Source organism: Plecotus auritus (assembly GCF_963455305.1).
Source record: "Plecotus auritus genome assembly, chromosome: 4".
Lineage (NCBI taxonomy): Eukaryota > Metazoa > Chordata > Mammalia > Chiroptera > Vespertilionidae > Plecotus > Plecotus auritus.
Genome location: NC_137775.1, coordinates 172,012,876 through 172,036,577, shown reverse-complemented (window position 1 = coordinate 172,036,577; position 23,702 = coordinate 172,012,876). Strand labels below are relative to the sequence as shown.

Below are 23,702 nucleotides of genomic sequence, written 5' to 3'. Positions count from 1 at the left end.
GGTGGAAGAGTCACCAAGAAGTCCGAGAGCCATGTCCTGTGGTTTTCATTTCTTAGTGTTGCATATCCAAGCATGATTTTTAAGAAGAAATTGAATAATACTGGAACTTACACAACATTACATTACATTTTCCTATTTAATTCATTTGACAATAAGTTCATGCTATTGTGTCATCGTTTTTTCACTCTCCTCACTACCAGCCAGTTTTCATTGGAAGGAGATGTATAAGGAAGTCACTGCAATTATTGCTCCCGTCGCCCCACATCCTGTTGAAAATAGTGCCTTGGCTTTTAGTGGTGTTGGGGAGGGGGTCATATGTCCGTGCTGATGGACTTTCTTAGTTGATGGGTGGTCTAAGCCATCCTGGGGATGATTTATTGTGGTAAGAACACTTTAACATGGGATCTACCCTCTTATCAAGTTTTTATATGTACAGTACAGTATTAACTATAGGCACTGGGTTGTACAGTAGGCTTCTAGAACTTGTTTGTATCTCATAGGCATATTGATATGTCCCATTTCCCTCAACTATATGACGAATGTGGTTTACTAATGCCACAGTGCTGAGACTTAATGGGTATCCTAAAAATTAAACTCTGCTTATAGCATTAAAAAAAAAAAAGTCATCTTTACCCTAGCTGGTTTAGCTCAGTGGATAGAGTGTCCACACTTGGACCGAAGGCTCTTGGGTTTGATTCCAGTCAGAGACACATACCCCAGTTGCAGGCTGAATACCTGCCCGGATCCCCACCCAGTCAGGCCCGTGCAGAAGGCAACCAATTGATGGGTCTCTCTCACATCGATGTTTCTCTCTGTCTCTCTCCCCATTCCTTCCACTCTCTGAAAATCAATGGGGGAGAAATATCCTCAGGTGAGGATTAACAACAACAACAACAAAATCATCTTTCTCTCCCAGAGACATCCACAATGTTGTCTTAAAGTTTGTTGCTGCAAATATTTTACTTTCTGCTGAGTTCTAGAAAGGAATCATTTATCAATGAATAAGTATCCAGAAATTTTAGTATAATTTAAGGAGATATTAGTACTTTACTTTCACATCTCGTCTAGGTTCGCATGCAGTTGAGTTGCCTTGCCTATTAAAAACATACAGATGCCCATTGTTACGTTCTTAAAACACATTCTGTTTAGAAAGTATTGCTTTAATTTCTTATTGACACCTTCCCATTCGACTCTTGCTCAGAACATTTACATCGATATGAAGTTTCTCTTTGGAAAGTTAAGATGTACCTGCCACTGTGACTGCCTGCTTGGATATATAGTCCTGTCCCTGTTACACCACATTCCTGTGCCTTAAAAAAATATACTGATGCATGCGACTAGATTACATCGTATCTTCCTCAGGGAATATAAATTAGTGAGAGAGGAATTAGCAAGGACCAGTATTTTAAAAAGAAAAGGAAAAAAAAACCTGTAGAACGGTTAATCTAATAAAGTGGAGAGACAGAACGATCTCTCTAGAAAGTGTTGTATGTTAGTATATGTGACATGGCAACAACTTGGAACTTCATGGCCAGGAAAGAAAACAGTGTCCCCATTACATCACACTCCCTTGGGGTTGGCGAAGTATGGATGGCAGCGGTAGTTTCTGCTCAGACGAGTAAACAGTGGAAATTAATGAGAACGTGACTTTGGCGGCACTGTTCTGAATGATGCTTTACCTAGCCCAGGGTGGGGGTGCGGTGGGGGACACATACACATTGAGGAAGGGGGTTTTCTTAAAGCTCCACTGGAGACTGTCTTTGCCGGGGAAGTTGCTCCTCCAATGCCACATTAGAAAGAGCTCTGAGGGTTTTTCACTGAACAACAAAGTGGACATTCTGCTTCAGAGATTTTTGTTTGTGAACTCATATACATGCTGACCTTTTCCACTTCCTTTTTATTTTGAGCATCCAATTACTGCTCTCTGAATGAATGTGTAATTCTCCAGTTAGTACTGGCTACAATTTTATTGTGATGCTGCTTCGGGCAATAAAGATTACTTGCAGTCCAGATTATTAATTTGTATACTGTCTCTCCTCTGCTATACACACAGTGCCACTTGTTCATTCTTGTTTCTTTAAAAGAGTAGCATATCTTTTGATCAGAGGATATCTTTTTTCCTTTGGTGTATCATAACCTCAGAAGACATCTTCACAAAGAGATCACTAAGCTGCTCCTAATCTATAGTGTTTATCTGAAAACGAAGAAGAGAAAAAAACCACACTGTCTCTCAGAATGGGAAACTTGCCTCATTTTGGTGAATTGCGGCCTGTTCATTCCAGTTGTAAACACATTCCCATATTTCCATTTAATTTTGTATCCAAAACAATGGTGACAAAGAATTCTATTGTGATGTCTCAGGATTACTGCACGCCTGGTTTAAAAAGCAAACCAGGACACAGGAAATGCAGATGACAGTGGCTTTTGCCTCTTTCATTTGCATGCGTTTTGGAGGGGTTGGAAGTAATTAATGAATTAGTTATGTTTTTAGTGAAATGTTTTGGTAAGTTAATATCTAATGCTACAATGTAATTCTGTTTTGGTGGCAGGTGGCCCGGCGTTGGGGCATTCAGAAAAACAGGCCAGCTATGAACTACGATAAACTTAGCCGTTCGCTCCGCTATTATTATGAGAAAGGTATCATGCAAAAGGTGAGTAATTAATACAACATTAAGATTCATTGAAATGTTGCACATAAATGTGCATGTCATACTTTAAAAGCCACATGTTATTGCGATGCTGAAGCTGGGTTTACACTCACTTTAACATATGCGTAGTTCTTGGTTTTGGTACTATAAGACTTTCTATGTATAAATTTATGGGCATCATAGACAAATATGTAATAAAATCATGTAGAAAATAGTAGACTTTCTGGAAGTTTCTATTTCACTGTGTTTGGTAAAAAGGTTGTTTCCATACTAATATTGCATGTATACATCCCTAAAAGTTGTTGATATTCAACTACAGTCTCAAGAATTATATAAATTTGAATTCCCTTGCTTTTAGATTCTAATACTAACCCAATGCTTACTTTTATTCCTTATTCTGGTTCTTAAAGCATTCAGGATATTTCTTGTTCTCATTCTGAAAAACATGTTTTTCTTGCCTGAAACCTCGCCTGCTTTCATTATCAGACAGCTTAGCACCCTAAACCATTTATTAAAAATAAGTATTTGATCTTACTTTATTGGTAGAATGAAGTTAAATTTATTTTATTTCAAATGAGTTTCCCTTAATATTCAAAAGTAGCTTTTTAAAAAAGAATGAGATAAAACAAAAAAATTACATTTAGAACATGATATATAATTTTTGAAGAAGGAAATTAATACATGAGCAAATAAAGATAAAATATTTGGATATTTGCTGTTATTACATTTTCAGCCTCACATGTGTATTCAATTTAATTGTCTTTACTGAACTAAGTTTATAATTTATCCATTGTGAACATTGCAGTTTTATTATGCATGCTTTGGGAGGACATGAATATAGTTATTTATTACAGACTAGAGGCCCGGTACAAGAAAATTCATGCACTGGAGTGGGGGGTCCCTCAGCCCGGCCTGCCCCCTCTCACAGTCTGGGATCCCTCAGGGGGACAGGAGGCGACCCAGCGATCAGGGGAAGGCAACGCCCCCATCACACCTCTGCTGCTGCCACTGCTGGCAGCGCAAGCCTCAGCCGGCCCTGGTTACCTGAACCTCGGGCGGCCCTGGGAGGCTGGGGGGACTAGGGGACTCCGGAGACAGGCACATGGAGTGGCTGGACCCGCCTGGGGCTGCGGGGACTGGGCGCCGCCATCTTGTGGCTGTGAGTGCTGCCATCTTTGAGGGCGTGGCAGTCAATTAGCATATACCCTCCTTATTGGCTGTGGGCACCGCCAATTTTGTGAGGGTGTGACAGCAATTAGCATATTTCCTCTTTATTAGATAGGCTTGTGGCATATGTTTATGTCACCGTAGTTATGCCAAGAAAAGCTAAACCAGTTGCTACATGAAACTTACTAGAAGAGAGGAGAACAGCATCGTGGAGTTTTCCTGGACAAAAGAAAGTCAGGGCTCCAGAGTATGCCAGCTTAGAAGTTAAACTTCCAAGATCCTTAAAAGATAAGGCTGAATAAGATTCTCAGTTGCTTCCTCTGTCCCTGAATCTCACCTTCAGAATGTATAACCATTTACTACCTGTTCCTTCTATTCTATCACAACCCTCAGTTCATTTTTAATTCCTGCCTTTCACTCCCCACTCCCATTTGCAGCCACATCCTTTCAGATACATCCCGTTCCTTTCATTTTCATCACCATCTCCCAATTCCCGCACATGTGGTGGGCTGCACAGTAGGTGCCTAGCAGTTTCCCTGGGCAGTAAAGGAAAATGCAGTCATGATCTAGGTTTGCTAGGTTCTCCTACTAAATGGTGCACTCTTACCTCAGAAACTCGGTGCAGTTTTTAAATGAAAACTAATGATCTGAGACCCTGGCATTGTACCTGGCACAATAAAAGTCATCAACAAATGGAGCTCTGAATGCATCTCACACCCGGAAGCCAGTGTGACCCAGGACATATCTGGGTTTTGCGTCTTGATCGCTATGCTCCTTATTAAAGGGAGCATTCACAGAGAGCCAAACGTATTGTAAGATCTCTAATCACACCCCAGCTTTAGACACAGTATTTGACAGGCTGTCATGCCTGGTCTTAAATATTCTCAAAGGTGTTCAAACTTAAACTTACTGCTGTTATAACCACTTCCATGTTCATATTTATTCATACAGTTATCCATATCCCATATTTTATTTTAATAAATTAATAAGGGTGATGTGCTATCAAGTAATCAAATAATGGCATAGGTGCTGAAATACAGATAAAAATGTTGCTCCTCATATTTTCCCCTTTCAGGCTGTAGTTGTCAGAGAAAATTATTTGCAACTGTTTATTCATCAGCTAATACAGGATAGCAAGTGGCAAGTATGACAGACCCTTTGGGGTGTCACTGTATAATGTAAGAAAGGGTAGGTCATTTAATGATGAAACATGCAAAAGTTAATGTGTACTGGTAACTAGCACAATCGAGGCTTTTTACAGTTCTTCTGAATTTACTTTTCCTCACACGTGTTGAGCCATCCTACTTGACATTTCTCACCCCTGTGACTCCCTCACTGCTCTACTTTTGTTCCCACTTTTCAGAATGTCCTGCCTTCTCATCTTGATCTATTAAAATATGTACCATTCTAATGGGTAAGCAAATTTTAGAACCCTCATGCACTGCTGGTGGGAATGCAGACTGGTGCAGCCACTGTGGCGAACAGTATGGAGTTTCCTCCAAAAACTAAAAATGGAACTCCCATTTGACCCAGTGATCCCACTTCTAGGAATATATCCCAAGAAACTAGAAACGCCAATCAGAAAGGATATATGCACCCCTATGTTCATAGTGGCACAATTCACCATAGCTAAGATTTGGAAACAGCCTAAGTGCCCATCAGCAGATAAGTGGATTAAAAAACTGTGGTACATCTACACAATGGAATACTATGCTGCAATAAAAAAAGGAGTTCTTACCAAATTTTAGTATAGTTATTCAGAGGAAAATTATGCTGTTCTTTAAAAAAAGCTATGATGTAGAATTATGTATTTCAGTGTGTAGGAAATTTTTTATATGACCAAACGTGTTTAAACTTAAAACTATTTGTGTATATGGGATTATATATATATATATATATATATATATATATATATTTGGAAATAAAAATAACCATGTGGATGTAAACAGGTAAAAATTACTGATTATTTCAGTAGTTATGAAAGAAATAAGAAACAGTGGAGTAATGATGATTATACCCTAGAGAGTATATGTGTATACTTCTATTTCATCATTTAGAAATGCATAGAAAAGTACATACAAATGTTTTAACAGTGGTTACTTCTGGATGATATAATGATAGATCATTATTTCTTTTGGCTTAATCTGTAGTCTTTAGTTTTCCTCCAGGATCCCTGTGTTACTTCTGAAATTTTAAGTTAACACATAATTTAAATATCTAGTCTTTCAAAAATAGCACAGTTCAAAAGGAAATTTCTATTTAATTCTGATTGCTCTCTCCTGCAAAATTCATGTTTTATTTATCTCAGCATTACAATTTGAGCATACTTAAAGTATAGCAACTTTCATATTGTAATTGGTATTACTAATAATGGAAAGTATCATTTCCTTACATTGGTTATCAGCCTTTATTGTAAGCTCTGTGCATTTAACATAGTCTAATAGATATAGTACTAGCCCTAGAAATGTTTATTCAAAAGAAAACTAGAAGGAGCAGTGAATCAAGGCAAAGTCCTTAATAGATTTTATAATCTTGATTGCATGTTATACAGTTTAATTCCCCACATTGATTTATGTTATTTCTAATTATAACCCATAGCAAGAGGTTGGACAAAAAAGCTCTAGTAGCCAGAAGCAGATAGCTTTTTCTCCACTGCCCCAAATGCAACAAAGCAGGTGATAAAACGCTCTGAGATATGAAAGCCATCTATTTTATTTTATTTTATTTTATTTTTACTCAAAATGCTTTGAACAAAAACAAAACAAAACAAAAAAAAGGAAACCTAGGACTTAGTATCTTAGCTTTGTTTCTGATATTGCCTATTTCTGTTTTTATGGTAATTTTACAGTTTTGCCTTTATGAACCTTATTTCCTTTTCATAAAGGACCAAGGTGAGCAAGTTTATGCCAGCCTCCTCGGTTTGCCTTGCAGGGTACCAGAGACCTTCATGTCAATCTTCCTTACAACCGACTTGCTCCATTTACACCCAAACAGGGGGAGCTGAGGGCCATTTTAAGAAATGTGTCCGAATTCATACCAATGGAGCACTGACCCTTTTCAAACCTAAGAATATTCAGATTATTAGAATTCTCTAAATTGTTTGTCCTTACAGGACAAAAAACCAGGGCAAAATTATTCTAAATCTGGGTCCAGAACAGCATGTCTCTTTGGTAGTTAGTTCTTTCTTTCCAAACATACAGATAGTTCATAAACCATGCACTCACCGTCCCCCAGATCACAAAGCAGCCAGCAGTGCCTTTTTGATACATAGGAACCCAGAGGTGATTAATTTTCACCTTTTGAAAATGACTGAACTCTGGATACACACACAGAAAGTTACTCCCAAAGTTCATCTAATGAATTGTATTGATCTCTACACCACCCATCACCCCGGTTTTGAGAACCTCAGAGTTCTTTATTAATAGCGGCGGGGGGTAGGGGGCTATATTTGTTTCACTCAATTGTTTATAATTTCCTAGAGAAGCAGCACTCTTCAGAATTTAAGTTTGGGACATTTCATTCTCTACAAATTATGCGGCTCTTTTATTTCAAGCAGCTGTCACATTTCTTGCTCTCATTTCCTCTGTATGCATTGTGTATTTTAAATTTCTTTCACTTTTTTACACCTCCTACTTCAATCTGACACTTTACACACATCCTTAACTTCTGTCTAATGCATCTCGCCTTCATTTTTTAAAGTGATGTACCCAGGATAACGCTGTCCTCCTGATCCATCTTTCATTTAAATAAGGCTATGTGTCTTTTTTTTTTCCTTTTCAATGAGAATACACAGCAGGGAAAAAACAAACCAAAAAAAAAAAAAAAAACAACAACAACAAAAAACCCACAGTTCACCCTGTGAATCAGTGAATCACTAGTCTAGTCTTATTAGGAACACAACGCATTTTTCTTAGGTTTGGAAGTCCACTTTCTCTGCAGTTTCACAAATGTAGTGTTAAGAGGGAGACATTGCACCTTAAAGGTCCAGTGAAGTTACAATTAGAGATATTACTTTTTAAAACAGAAAAAAAAATTGTGAGATGCCTGCATGAAATCACTGATTTTTTTTACCTCCAAATGACAATATAAGCTTACCTTTATATTAAAACCAGCTCAGCTTTCTAGCTATATCTGGAATGAATGCAAATATCAGTCAGGGTCAACACGTTGCATTTCTTCTGATCGAACTATAATTTATTCCACAAAGTAAAAACTTTTTGGGGGTCTTTAATGTGTATCTACTAATACTTGGTGGCTCTTTCTTTTCTTATATATCCATTCTAATGGATGAAACCATGTTTCTTTCTTTCCTTCCCTGTCCTCCATCTGGGATAGTGAAGGGGTGTGTGTGTGTGTGTGTGTGTGTGTGTGTGTGTGTGTGTGTGTGTGTTTATTGAGGTATAATTGACATTGAACATTACATTAGTCTCAGGCATACAACACAGAGATTCGATATTTGTAAATATTGTGCCTTCACCACAGTAAGTCTGGTTACTATCCGGTACCACATACATAAGGATGAGTGTTTCTCTTCCATGTTCTCATCAGGTGGCCGGCGAGAGATATGTCTACAAATTTGTGTGTGACCCAGAAGCCCTCTTCTCCATGGCCTTCCCAGATAACCAGCGCCCGCTGCTGAAGACAGACATGGAACGTCACATCAACGAGGAGGACACGGTGCCCCTGTCCCACTTTGACGAGAGCATGGCCTACATGCCCGAGGGGGGCTGCTGCAACCCCCACCCCTACAACGAAGGCTATGTGTACTGATCACACACGGGACAGTCCAGCGGGGCCTTCTCGCTCGGCCCTCGCTTTGGAAGATGCAGAGAATCTCTGCATTCTCTCCGATCTTTGTTTGATTTTTGTTGTTTGTATTTTATTTTTAAATAATAATACACAAAAAAGGGGCTTTTCCTGTTGCATTATTCTATGGTCTGCCATGGACTGCGCACTTTATTTGTGGGTGGGTGGGAGTAATCTAAACACGTGTTGTGTGTAACAGGAAGATAGAGGGTGACGGGGCGGGGGGAGTGGGGAATTCCTTTTTACTTAGGCTGGGGAGGGGGTCCTACAGGTTTTAAGTATGATGAGACTATATCATGTTCATTTGATTTCATAACAACGTAAGAAAATGTTCATTTTCTCTGGGTATCTATGGTACAGTTAATTCACATTGTGTAAATATCCACTTGTAGACCATTTGCCTTGGGCATCTTCCCCTATCATTTCTGAGTCTCTGCAAGGTGTACAAAAAATCTACTGTAAGTGGCAGTTTAATGTTAGCAATGACTGTATTTGCACCTCTTGTAGAAAGGTATTTAGAGATTGCGTTTGCTGTTTTTTGTTTTGTTTGGCTTTATATTGGACACCCGGAGGGTGCCGTCATATGGGAAATTCTCTTTGCAGTGGAGTAATCACCATGACTGTAAATGAGAGGCACAATTTTGGACTCTGGCTCCAAACCGAGTCACAGGCCAGTAGCATTACATGTATCTGGTGCCACCTTGCTATGTAGATACAAATCATACTGTTGTTCCAATGTTTTGAAGCCCACTTCAGTTAAATAATGATCCATCATGGGCCTTGGGACTTCCATTTAAATGTTAAATCTGGGACCACAATGAAGCAAAAAAAAATAAAATAAAAAAAAATCTTTTCATTTATTTTAGTACATGAAAACATTATTTAATCAGTAAGAATTAACTGTACTAAATCACATATTATGCTGTTCTAGATATGGCAGGCACTCCTTAAGAAAAATATCCAGTACACTAAATAGGTACTATAGTAATTTTTAGAGATGGTACCCATTGATATGCATTTAAAACTTTTACTGCTGTGTTATGTTGATAACATATATAAATATTAGATAATGCTAATGCTTCTGCTGCTGTCTTTTCTGTAATATTCTCTTTCATGCTGAATTTACTATGACCATTTATAAGCAATGCAGTTAACTACAGATAGCATTTCAGGACAAAATAGATGACTCGAACCATTTATTGCTTAAAAAATAGCTTACGCCATGCTATGCTATAAGCAGCTTTTATGCACATTGACAAATGAAGAGTAAGCTTCAGCTTGCTAAGGGAAACTGTGGAAACTTTTGTAACTTTGGTGAAATGGAAAATGATTTACAAACTGTCAAAAAGTATCTGAGGAAGTTGCTGTATGACATAGTGCTGGCACTGATATCTGTCCCTCCTCTTGTTTTGGACACTTGTGTAAATGTGATTGGATTATTTGAAAGAAGATTTAAAGATTTAAAGTTCCAAAGGTTTTTGTTTTGTTTTTGTTTTTGCATTTGGAGAAAATATTTAATGCAGGTTGTGTTGTTATACCATTCACCTTGAAAAAACCATAAGTAAATGGTTTTATATCATCTCTGAATAGCTTGCTAAACAATTCAAGCAAGAAACGTAAATTTTGTTCAATCCATCCATATCCCAGAGGAACAACATTTTTAGTCTATATCAAAATGTTAAAAAAAATCCTTACACACAAATCCGAAATCAACCTCTGAAAGCATTTTACTGAGCACAGGAAAGATTGGTAAAGATTATCTCCTGGCTACCCATTTTCCCACACATCTCTGAATCGATATTATTTACACTTACTCCTACAAAAACTTCTAATTTCAACATATGTATGTAACCTGTGATTTCAGTGATTATTCTACACATACATTTTATATTATTAGACCCATTGTGGGCTAATAAGTATGCCTTAAAAATCAGAACCCTCCCTCCTCCCCGCCATGCTCATGTGGCCATTTAATAAAAACAGATTTTAAAATATTCAGCTAAAGTTTTATTGGAAAGAGAATTGACATATTTGGAGAAATTGAAAGTGGATCTTTAAAATATGATGTAAATGAAAATTGTATTGAGGATTGTTTCTTTTATTTTTCTTTTTCATTTTTTTTCTTCTTAAAATTCTATAGTTTGCCAGTGGGGAGGATTGGGCTATGAGTTATCTTAAGGAATCAATGGAAGAATTGGTTTTAATTATATACTATTTAAGGACAAACTATATATTTTGCTGTTTAAGGTAGTGACTCACTGAATGAAATAAGTAATTGGCCAACATTGAGGATATTTCTAATACAGAAGGATTTAAAACATTGCATTATGAACTTTTGGGAAATGAATCTAAAGTTTTATTTTTAAGTTCTGTTCTTATTCTAATTTTGTTTGGTTGTATTTTTATTTTCAGATAGATTAATAAATCTGGCAGCTGATTTCTGTAAGATTTTGTGTTCTGGATTTCTAACGGAATTGGCTACTCAAACATAAAAATCAGTAATATTTAGATTTTCCTCCAACTTAGTAAGAGTAAATAAAAGAAATATCTCCCCCAGTGTTTGCTGCCTCTTGTTGATGACATGCTAACAGCCTAATTATAACAAAGAACTTTACATCCCGAATAGTTAATGAAAAACATTTTTTCTTAAGTTATGCCTATTAAAAAAGCTTAAAATAAAAATTCATAAGGCTAACAGTGCAGAGCAGTTTTCTCAGATCATAGAGGCTCTTGGAGATTTTTTTGCAGGTTGTGCAGGCACACCGCGTTTTATCGGGCTTCGCTTCATTGTGCTTCACAGGTGTTGCATTTCTTACAAACTGAAGGCAGGACCCTCCACAAGCAGAAAGATTACACCTGGCCTTATTGAGGTACTGGCTTTATTACGGTGGTCTGGAATGGAACCCGCAATATCTCTGAGGTATGCCAGTATTATTTCCCTGTAGATGCTGTAACATATCACCACAAATTCATTGGCTGCAACACAGATTTATCCTATTATCATTCTGAAGGTCAGAAGTCAAAAATAAGTCTAAAGGGGTTAAAATCAAGAAGTCCACCTGGCTTGTTTCTTCTGGAAGCTCCAGGGGTGAGCCCCATCTTAGCATCTTCCACGTTTAGAGACAGCTGACTTTCCTGGCTTCGGGCTTCCTCACTTCAATCTCTCCTTCTGTGGCCACGTTCCTTTCTCCTTTACTACAGACAAATCCTGCTCTGCCTCCCTCTTATAAGGACACTTATGATTACATTTAGGGTCCACCCAGATAACCTTGGGTAATCTCCCCTCTCAAAACTCTTTAAGCTAATCACTTCTGCCAGATCAGTCATCAGTCACAGGTTCCTGTGATGAGAACATGGATACAGAGGGGATGGGGGTTGTCTACCGCACAGATGAAGACACTGTATAGTAAAAATACTGGTTGACTTAGCGATGGACAAACATGTTTTACGGAATGAGCTATGATTAGGAATTATTAAAGAACATTTTTGATCACCATTGAGATAGTCTCACTTTACTCTGTGTAAATGGGACTGAAAACCTTCTTTATTAAAATTCACCTGTACTGTCAAATATCTGGTAATGGAAGCAAGCTTTTTAATTATTTAATTCCCCTTCATGATAATTACAGCGTAGTAGCACAATTAATTCTGTTGTCCAAGCCAAGTATTTTTAAAAATAAATTTCTTTTGGTGCTAGGTTGAGTTGTTACTATGCAATCTTAATATCTGCAACTGACTATTAGGTCTGACTAATATCTCTATATATAAAAGCCTAAGCAACCGAACCACCGAATGACCGGTCACACACTGACACACACTGACCACCAGGGAGCAGATGCTCAACACAGGAGCTGCCCCCTGGTGGTCAGTGTGATCCCACAGCAGGAGCTTCGCTCGGCTGACAATGGGCGCCAGACACAGGGATCATGGCTGGCAAGAACCGTTGCCGTGGCACGAGCCTTTCCCAATCGGGACTGATGGGTGAGTGGGACCAGGGCCCGGATGAGTGGGACCGGCAGGCAGGAGTGGCAGGCGGCATTGGATTGCCAGTTTTGGCCTAATCCCCACAGGCCATTCCAAGGCACCCCACAGTGCACGAATCCGTGCACCGGGCCTCTAGTATAGAATATCTCTGTTACTAAGATAACAATTCTGAAATATGAGTCAACTTATCTTTATATGATAAGGAGGAACTATATCACCTAATATTATACCATTTGGCTAGATCATAGTAGTTTTAAAAATGAGTCATTGTCTATAAAATAGCATTTTCAGAGCTTATAATGACAAACATTACAGAGAAGACCATTTTAATGTTTCTTACTTGGTATCTTAAAAGAGAAATACTAAAATTTAAAAATAAGAAGTGAGTGTGAGCTATTTTCCAGTTGCAGTTTGATATAAAGGAGGGGAAAAATAGGGATGTAAAAAAAAACAGAATTTGGATAAAAATAATAGAAGGAAGTTAAAGAAGGCAAATGGACATACTGAGCAATTGTGATAAGAATTGCATAACAGCTAAGTTTCCATAAGGTATCAGTGTGGGGCATGACACTGAAGAATGTGGCCCAGTTTACTCAATGCAACTGGAACATTTAGGACTTGACTTTTTTTTTTTTTTTTTTAACATGTTTTTTTTTTTTTTTTTTTTAAATAAAGATCTATTTACAAAAGAAACAGTTTATGGAAGAATATAGTTTAAGAAGAGAGAATTTGATGCGAGGAGTGGATGCCTTTATGGAAATATTGATAACCTTAGAATGGTCAATTGAAAGGGTATCTACAATAGCTATGGTTTATGAACTCATATGTAAGGTAGGCTTTTTGGCATATAGGCTCTAATATTCTTCTTTACTTCCACTCTAAAATTATGTTTATGTTTTCATGGGAAAGATTTTTAATTCACTTGGATGTATTAAAATTATACCTATGGTTTGAGAAAACACGCTATGATATTTATGTAATTATAGCAAAATAAATATGCTCAAAATTTAAATACTATATAATAAAAGCCTAATATGCTAAATGTCTGGTCGTCCTGTGGGCCATTCAACCAATCAAAGTGTAATATGCTGATGACATGCTAAGGCCACTCAACCACTTGCTATGATGTGCACTGACCACCAGGGGGCAGACAGTCAACCAGTCAACCAGTCGCTATGACGTGCACTGACCACCAGGGGGCAGACATTCCAACTGGTAGGTTAGCTTGCTGTTGGGGTATAGCTGATCAAGACTGAGTGAGACAGGCCCGACATGCTCTGGAGCCCTCCTGCGGTCACTCCCTGGCTGGCCAACCTCCTGCGTCCCTCCCCAGCCCTGATTGTGCACTGATGGGGCCCCTCAGCCTGGCCTGCGCCCTCTCGCATTCCAGGCTGAGGGACCCTCCCCCACCCCCAAGTGCACGAATTTCATGCACTGGGCCTCTAGTATAAAATAAAAGCCCAGAAATGGAAAATATTGGACTATCGTGATCACTCTGGAATGAGGCACATTTTAAAACTGATAAATGTAGTCTAATTTTGACTTGCTTCTAATTCTCTAAAAGATCTTAATCATGTAATTTATGATCAAGGCACTTAAGTAATGTCTCTACTCCTATCAGTTCCCAAGTATTATTCTCTTTCTGGTAACAGGTCCCAGGACACCTGATAAAACTTTTTTTAGTTCTATGATCTAATCCCTTTAAATTTTTCTGAGAAAATGAATCTCTTTGGTAACTGTCAGGAAGAAATTTTGTTGAAGGAACTATCTAAATTATGTCCCTGACTCCCATGTGCCAGCCAACATGACATATGCCTCCACCCCCAGCACTTGAATTAACTTAGTCTGAGAAGCTGAGGCAACTGGCAACACCAAAATGTCATTGTGTTGATGTCATGTGATCACCGGCAAACTCATAAACCTTACTCTTTTGTGTAACCAGGACCTTACTATGTTCTTATTTTAGGTTTTTAATGACTTAAAAATGTATATAACAATGACTCACATTTTACTTAAACAAAGTCTTACTTAAAATTTATTCCTTTGACCATTTTTGAATAGTCTATAGAAAAATCTGAAAAAGAAATGAAGTGCTACTTAACACCAAAATCAAACCACAGTAAGTACCTGTGTATGTAGTTACTTACTTGGAGCATTTCAGAATCTAGAAGTGAAAAGGATTGAAATCCACTTCGTTTTCCCCTTGGGGAGGGATATAACTTAATGGTTCCCCAAAAGACAGATGTCCTGATCAAATTCTTTGGAAAGTTGTAAACACTGCCCTCGTGACATGCTGTTAGACATGATGTCTAAACGGAATAGATTTCCAAGACAACTTTTAAAGCATAGTAGATTCAAAGTCACATGATTCAGAAGGAGTAACAAATAGATTTTCAAAGTAGAAAGCAGAACTGAAAGCATAGGAACTATTTTATAATGAAGTTTTAATTTTTAAAACTTATCACATTGCTGCAAAGGGGTCTGTGACACCTTATACACCTTTTTAATTTCCTGTATAACCAGTAAAACTACTTGTCCCATAGAAAGTTTAATGTAAATTTAATTGGCAGAAGAAAAATGTGATGGAGAAAAAAGTGGCAAGAAAAATGATAATGCATGTGGCACTACTTTTGAAACTGAAAAATTCTATCTTTTTAACACTACAGAAATATTTTACTTTATACTTAAAAATACTCCTAATAAAATTCTTCACATTTTTCTATTTAAAAATATAGTAAAATATATATAACCTAAAATTTGCCATTTAAATCATTTTAAGTGTTTAGTTCAGTGGCACTAATTATATTCACAATGTTGTGCAACTATGGCCACTACTTCCAACACATTTAGATTCTTTTATTCTTAAAGTGTTATTAAAAATACTACAGGAGATACTGAAGTATATTAGAGTTAGAAATGTAAAAAATGTAACTTTATACTTTCTAATAATTTACATTACTTGTGGTTTCTTTATTAATGGTTGGCCTTAATTTTATGGTGTAGTTTAATAGTTTTATTTAGAAAAATAAACAATATGTATAAGCACTATTTCTACAAAGCCCCAATGATTGTTGCAGGGGAAAAAGTTCGTTTAGGTAACCACCTTATTGGATGTTTTAAAAATAATTCAGTTATTTAAATGTATTAAAAAATAAAAACAGCCCTTTAAAACAAGCTTCATAAAACAGAACTGATCTTTTGCACTCCTGTTTCTTTAGTTTGAATTGAGGAATTTGGCTAATGTGTCATAAAGACACAAGCATATTGAAGCTATGCTTAAATTCTTTAAGACGGTGGTAATTTCAGATATCATTTATGGCAAAAATTCCCAAACAGAAACATGCTAGTTTTAATAACAGTATTTAATTAATGTGAAATTAGGCTATTAAGATAAATCAGGCAACTCTCCACCACCCCCTCACCATATGTTTAGTCTAAGAACTTGCTAGATTAAAATAAACCAAATATTTTTTGTGGCTTTTCAAGTCTCTTATAGGTTCCTTTCAAAGTTTTTTCCTTGAAAGATGGTACTTAATCACATATAGATTAAGGTGTCTTTTTAAAGAATCATTTTACAGAGTAAATTATGATTTATTATTGAAAAAGCAGCATCTGAAGAAGTAAGTTTCTATTAATTTTTTTCAGATAGCAATATCAGGCCCAAATGTGATACATTCCAAATTTATTTCTTGGCTTTTTATGTCTTTGCCTCATGAGGAGCTGGTTTGCAGGTGTAAATAGGAAATGTTACAAATAACTTACAAAATTGTCATTTTAATTATTTCACATGCTTACCTCTGAAATTCAGTATCAAGAATATTAGGAAGTAGAATCAATTGAAAAAAAGACTTCATCAGAATTTACTGTTTATTTTCACAAAAAAGTTATGATTATGTAGAAACCCTGTGGCAGTGTTTCTAAAACTAAAACAAGGAGAAATATGAAAATAAATATTATGATAATTTAGATTCCCAAAGAAGAAATACACTCCACATTGATTTATTAAGTCACTCATAGTAGAACAGACTTTGGATTATTCATTTGTTTTATGTTGGGAAATCTATTGATTTAATCCTTTAAAATCCCCATATATGAGTCTTCTACAAATTATTATTAAATTCTGCTTTAAAATCAGTTGATTATATATGTTCTGCATCTAAATTATTCTCCCTCCCAATAGGTAGACTAACCCATGTGAATTTAACACATACTTAGAGAACTATATAATGTGGTATATTAATTAAGCTGCAATATTTTATTATATAGTACATAGACTCTATGTGAAAGGAATATGGTAAACATGTGGTCTTAAGAATGCGAGTGACAGTGGGAAGCAGGGATACTGTTATTCAAATATGATGATTGTTTCATTTCAACCAGGTACTATAAAGTGAAGCATATGTCTATGTGGTCCATAATACAGGAGGATGTTAAAAATTTAGCTAAAAATCAAGGCAGGGCAGACTACCCAGTCAGCATCTTCTAGACTGCCTTGATTCTGAGAATCCTGAGTGAAAACATTTATCAAACACCCACTTGCTGTGTGTGTATACGTGCTGGGATTCCTCACTGTATTATGAAGGGAACATTGTATTAGTGTTTGATGGTTCCAAGCAGCAATAACCAACTGGTTAGAAGGCTTTCAAAGCCAAAGGGGCCCCATTTTGTAGATGCTGTAACTACCCTTGGTACACACCCTAACAACTGCACCTCTGTTGCAAACCTCCTAATGGTGTTCAAAAAGGGCAATAGATGTTAGTACAGCATACTTCTGAGTTATTCCAGGTCTTGATCCATCCCACTCAACAATCTATTGTTGTGAGTCTTACAGCAGGAAGCTCATATGTTTATACTTGCCTAAATATCCCAGTTTGCATGGTGGCCTTGGCCAGTTCACCTATTTTGTCTCTGGGTATTATTAACTATGCCCAATTTTACTCTCGATGTTTGGAAAATAAATTCATTCTTTACCTGCACCCTAGATAAGAAAGCCTGGTTAAAATGCTTTCCTCAGTTAGCCTCAAATGATAGCTTTCCCAGATAGAAACATCAAAACTTTCCTTCAGGAAAGTATCCTTGAGAGGAAAAATTTCCTAGACCTCATGAAATTAGCCTTTCCCACCTCCTCTACATCTGTATCATATTTTATCACTCAAGGAATGGTGGACACTTATAAGGGACATAGTCATGTATCTGGGTTTTTATGAGGACGAAGTGGCTAGACTTTAAGGTTTATAAACTTTATTTATTTATTTATTTTTTATATTTTATTGATTTTTTATAGAGAGTTAGAAACATCAGATGAGAGAGAAACATTGATCAGCTGCCTCCTGCACACCCCCTACTGGGGATGTGCCTGCAACCAAGGTACATGCCCTTGACCGGAATTGAACCCAGGACCCTTCAGTCCGCAGGCTGACGTGAGTCTAGCCACTCAGCCAAACCGGCTAGGGCAGGTTTATAATCTTTAGATATGTCCTCATGAAGTTGAACATGGTGGTTTAACAGCAGAATTTATTATCTCAAATTCTGGAGACTACAAGTCCAAAATCAAGGTTTTGACAGGGCTGGTACCCTCTGAGAGCTGGATTGATTCCAGGCCTCTCTCCTTAGTTTATTGTTGGCCTTCTTTTCCTCTTATCTCTTTGCATCCTCTTCCCACTGCATCTGCCTCTGTATTTAATTTCTCTTTTCAGGATAACACCAGTCTCATTGGATTAGGGCTCACTCTGATGACCTCATGTTAACTTACCTCTGTAAAGATCCTTTCTCCAAATAAGGTCTCATTCTGAGGTGCTGCAGTTAAGACTCTACATATATTTTTGGGGTGAGGACACAACTCAACCCAAAATCAGAATTTTTATGATCATATGAAAGTGAAAGAATCTATTAAAATGAAATGTCTCATCCATTACATGAGAGATTCAGATGTAAGAGGTAAATTGTAACTTTATTATAATATTTCTTTATTATATTATACTAGAGGCCCAGTGCATGAAATTTGTGCATGGGTAGGGTCCCTAGCGGCTGCCGGCTGCCAGCTGGGGCCTTCTTTCGTTCCGTGCCACCCCCTGGTGGTCAGCACATGCCATAGCAAGCAATAGAACACCTGTTCAGTCGAACTTCCAAGGGGACACTTTGCATATTAGGCTTTTATACATATAGATAACTAATGTGGAGAAGGAATTGCATAAACATAACCAAGGCATTGCCCTATATTCTCAATAATGATGTTTGAAATAAATTTTATTCTCATAGTCTTCTTGTCCCTCCATCAATTAACTAGGAAAATAGGAATGAAGGGATTAAACCCATAATAAATTTAATGAAAATCTAAATTTAAAAATGTATGGATAATAAGTGGGAAAAACGAGAAATACAAAAGCAGAAAGAGAAAAATGTTATCATAAAAATAAAACACAACTAGCATGTTCTTTCTGTTCTCTGGTTTTTAGGAGCAGAAGCTAGCTAGGTGCCAGAAGAAAATCTATGAACAAAAACATTACAGACTTTTCTGAGCTTAAATGAGAAGTTAGATGAGGAAATTTGCATTGAGCACTACTTATCATTTAAGCACCATTGAGCAATAAGCAGCATGGGTTTACACAGAAGAAATCATGCCAAACAAATCCGATTGCTTTTTTTATTGAATTACAAGATGAGCGGATGAATGCAATGTGGGAGATGTAATACATTTGGATTTTAGCAAAACATTTGATACAGCATCTCATGAACTCTAAAATGAATTCAAATCGTCAGGAATATTAACACCAGGGTGAGGAATGGAAATTAAATGAAGGATTGCAAAGAAAAAGAAGTAATAATCAACCGTGATATGGCAGCTGGGGAACACATCATTATAAGGTGCTACAGTGATCACAGGATTTATTCAGCACATATTAACATTCACACAGCTTTCTCAGACTTGATAAAAGAAATGGAATAAAGGATTCAGAATGCACCCCATGATTTCAGACATTCTATACAGTCCATTCAGATTTAGAGGAAGAAGAAAATAGATTTGGCCTCAAACATTTTTAATGATTTTGCAAATAGTTACTTCTGTCACTGCATCATTTAATTCACTTCATGCTCTAAGATTCTGTCATGCTGCTGATATTTGATCTTTTTCTGTGTCAGATAACAATTCTTTAAGTCCCCCAATCTACCTGGCTTTAAACTAGCGATTCATGAAGAAGGTAGCACAAGCTCTCTCGGTGGCCTGAGTTTTTTATGTTCAGGAAACTTGAATTCCACCACAGTGTGTGGACTTCATGTTAGATACCGCCTTCAAGGTGCAAGTTAAATATACCTAATTCAATAAATAGGAAAGGGTAGAAGCATTCTAACAAATTTCACAGTTAAAACTAAATTGTGAGGTTCTGCTAAAAGTAGGGAGGCCAGTAAAATGATAGAACCCTGGCACACTGAGAAATGCATATATCGAATGAGAAGCACAAGAGTAACTGGGAAAAGAGAAAAAGCATTCAGCAGTCACGCCAGAGGATGCAATAAGGTGACAGTGGCAGAAAACCGCAACTTGTATATGAGTTTACAATGTCAGCTATCACCCGAGACGTAACAGGATGTTTAATCTATTAGATGAGTTGAAAAAGATTTATTAATTTCAGAATATACTGCTTGTGTCTCTCCTGGAAACTGAATTAATTCTCTTTGGAAACATCCTTTTCTAGAAAAATGAAAAAATACAGAGAGAAATCAGAGCATAGCAACAAGAAATGATTATGAAGTGGCAGGTTCGGCTCATGATGAAAGATCAAAGTATATATAGTATTATTAAAAGGGAAAGAAACTATAAAGTTAGTCTGCAGGTGTGTAACATCTGTTAAGGTGAGAAGCAACAGATAATATTTTCTAAAGTGCAGGAAAAACACTTAACTGGAAAAACTGAGAATGAATGAATTTATGCCCACAGTAAAAATTAACATCCTGGGAGGGAGAGAGTATACATCTGAGAATGAGTCTTCAAATTTCACCCTTTGATTAAAGAATTGACTCAAAATGTGCCAGGAAATTAGAAATGTGATGGCTTTCTGAACAAGTATTTTCCAAGAACATAAGAATAATCTTGACAAACTAACGGATTCAATAACCTATTTGAATAAAAATTCAAATCCCAATATACACTTTTCATATGTTCATTATAAATATAACTATTGAATCTGCATGTTTTCTATCTCTCTCTCTCTCTTCCTCTTTTTTTTTTTTTAAATATAATTAACCCATCTGTTTTCAAGTGGTTTGTGGGTCCAGTGTCTCTCTACCAGAGCAGCGGGCACGTAGGCCAGATGACTCTTGAACAAGACTCTCTCTGCACGGATAGCATCTGTAGCCCCAGATACCACATGCCAGCACATCTTCCAGGATGCATAATACCATACACATACTTTTCTAAGTGCTCCTAAGGGCATCCCCTATCTCAGATAAGCTTGGGGAAGCGGGGGGGGGGGGGGGGGGGGCGGAGAAATTGTAAACATACTCACCAAAGTCAGCTCAATAGTTAAGGTTTTCAGGCTAATTGTCATGCCAGCTTGGGAATTCTAAGACACCTATGCTTTGTTCAACAGTCCAATGTCACAAGAGCCTTGTATTAGGATACACAAGATTATACTAAGTGGCTTCCAAAAAGTTTATTTCTTTTTTTTTTTTTAAAATATATATTTTATTGATTTTTTACAGAGAGGAAGGAAGAGTGACAGATAGTCAGAAACATCGATCAGCTGCCTCTTGCACACCTCCTACTGGGGATGTGCCCGCAACCAAGTTACATGCCCTTGACCGGAATCGAACCTGGGACCTTTCAGTCCGCAGGCTGACGCTCTTCCACTGAGCCAAACCGGTTTTGGCAAAAAAAAAAAAAAAAAAAAAAAAAAAAAAAAAAAAAAGTTTATTTCTTTATCTCTCTACATATCTGCCATGAGTCAGCTACACTCCTGTTTCAGACTCTGTTCCGATGGTATGCTCTCAAGCCAGAACGTTGATGGTCGTAATGACGTAGGGAAGAGGGACGTAGTATCTGTCTGCTGGCTCTTGAAGCTGCTCCGAAGTTACACCAGGACTTCTGTTCATTGTCATTGGCCCAGAATGCAGTCGGCCGCTCAAGTTCCAGAGTGTGGGCAATGTGTAACCTTTCTGCAGGGAGGGACATTTAATATGAATAAACAAACTCTGTCATTTAATAGTCTTTTTGAATTTCAAGGAACAGCATATTGAAATGCGTCACAAAGCTTCCCAAAGTGGAAATGGTACCTTGAATGGAAGTTAGGATCACTACACTGACATTCAGGATAAAAACATTAGGAAAACATGGAGCAGAACTGCTTTGCACTGGCCATATAGCATTGTCTGGAGAGGAGAGGGTCCAAATTACAGCACTAGAGCTTGTGTCACTGACTTCACTATTACTGTTACTGAGATCTTTGCTTTGTTGTGTTTATAAAACGTGTGATTCTTAATGACTTCAGTATTTATTGAACTAGGTCTGGAGATGACGAAAACAAGGAAGACACCACCCCAGCTCTTGAGGAGCTTAGACTAGTATGCAAGAAAGACACAGACCACTGACTATAATTCAGCGTGTGAAATTTTGTATTATAAATATCTGATACATAGCTGAGTACAGTTAGAAGAGCAGTTAATCATGTTTGAATGTGGATACGCAGACATCTTTATAGATAAAATAATATATGACCCTTGCATATAAATTTGGTAGACAATTTGAGGCCAATAATAAGGACTGGCAGGCGAGAGGAAGAGAGAATATTGTCAGTCTTGATGCAGTGTCTTATATATTAAGACCCTTACATAAAACTATACATTTTTAAGACTAGCTTCCTCAGGAACACTTGACTGTCAGATTCAGAGCTTCCCTAATTCAGCTTCTGTGCTTGCCACAGAGATTCCACTCAGGACCTTACCAAACTCAGTGGGGGGACCAGTCTGTCTCAGTAGTGTATACAGTTTATATTCCTCTTCTTTAACCCATCACTTAAGCTCTAGCTATCCAACCAAAGTACAGTGGTAACACAAACAACCTAACGCAACACTTATTTTCCCAATTTAGACATTTAGTTGCTTCTAGTTTTTTGTCGGTCTGTTTTGCATTATTATACATTTCAGCTAGATTTATCTTTGTGGTTTTATCTTACAGGGTTTGTTTTATTGTTGTTGTTACATGTTTAGAAGTGAAAGTGCTGGGTTGCAGGGTATGCTTTTGTGCCGTTATTTTAACTTTTGCTGGAGTTTAATCAACCAGCAGGGAAATCATACCTAGGTCATTTTAGAGACAATAACAAAGCCATCTTCCTGAACAAAAGGTAACCATGCGAAAACAAATCAATGACATTTTTTTCCCCGTTAAGGTAAGTGACTGGAAGTTCAGGGTGGTTTATTAAATATTAGCGTAGTTGACTTCTTTCTAGCCAGAAGAAGATGTGAATATACTCTGAACTTAGGAATATTGATAAAGAATTGAGGGCCTTGTCTTTTTTCTACTTATAAAGGAAAAAAAAATTCTTAGGATGAATAATATCTCACGTCCATAGAATCATAGAATTCCAAAGTACTTGCTGGGCATAACTGTTGGTATCAGAAGGGGATAAACACAGGGGCGGGGCTATTGTACAGCAGGAGAAAGGAGGGGACACCCTCCTGTGGATCTCAGGGAGGTAACACAGGGGAGGAAGGAGAGAAGGAAAAAACAGAGGGCAACAAGACAAAGGAGACAGAAGGTAAATAGTCTACTATGGAACAGGTTCAGTAAGTAGAGGATCAGAATGGGTATGGAAAGAAAAGGGGAACCTAAATATCCCAGTTGGGAAAACTGGTTAAAGACATTGAAACAACTGAGGAAGTTTGAAGGTGAACAATGGAAGTATCTGCTCTGGGCTGAATACAGCTTTCCTCTGGAGATGCAGGTCAGGGATACTTCATAGCTCTGTCTAGTTCATTCCAGCTGAACGTTGGCAGCAGTAATCCATGTGGCTGTTAGAGCAAACACTCTCACAGGCCGCGCCTGGCGTTGGACGCCACAGCTCTCTGCCGTCTTTCAGTTTTGGCCCCACTTCCTAACACTGC

At 37.4% G+C, this 23,702-nt stretch overlaps 1 protein-coding gene across 4 annotated transcripts in view; it reads left to right on the top strand.

Annotated features, from left to right (window-relative positions):
- ETV1 (ETS variant transcription factor 1) overlaps positions 1-9,445 on the top strand; it is a gene marked incomplete at its 5' end in the record, with an annotated part of 86,946 nt that extends 77,501 nt beyond the window's left edge. For all 4 annotated transcript variants that reach the window (XM_080666652.1, XM_080666653.1, XM_080666655.1 and 1 more), the window contains 2 exons: positions 2,550-2,651; positions 8,364-9,445. In XM_080666652.1, coding sequence (XP_080522778.1) covers positions 2,550-2,651; positions 8,364-8,585 — 324 coding nt within the window. In that variant the 3' untranslated portion in view covers positions 8,586-9,445. The remainder of the gene's footprint in view (positions 1-2,549; positions 2,652-8,363) is intronic.
- Positions 9,446-23,702: the final 14,257 nt, after the last annotated feature.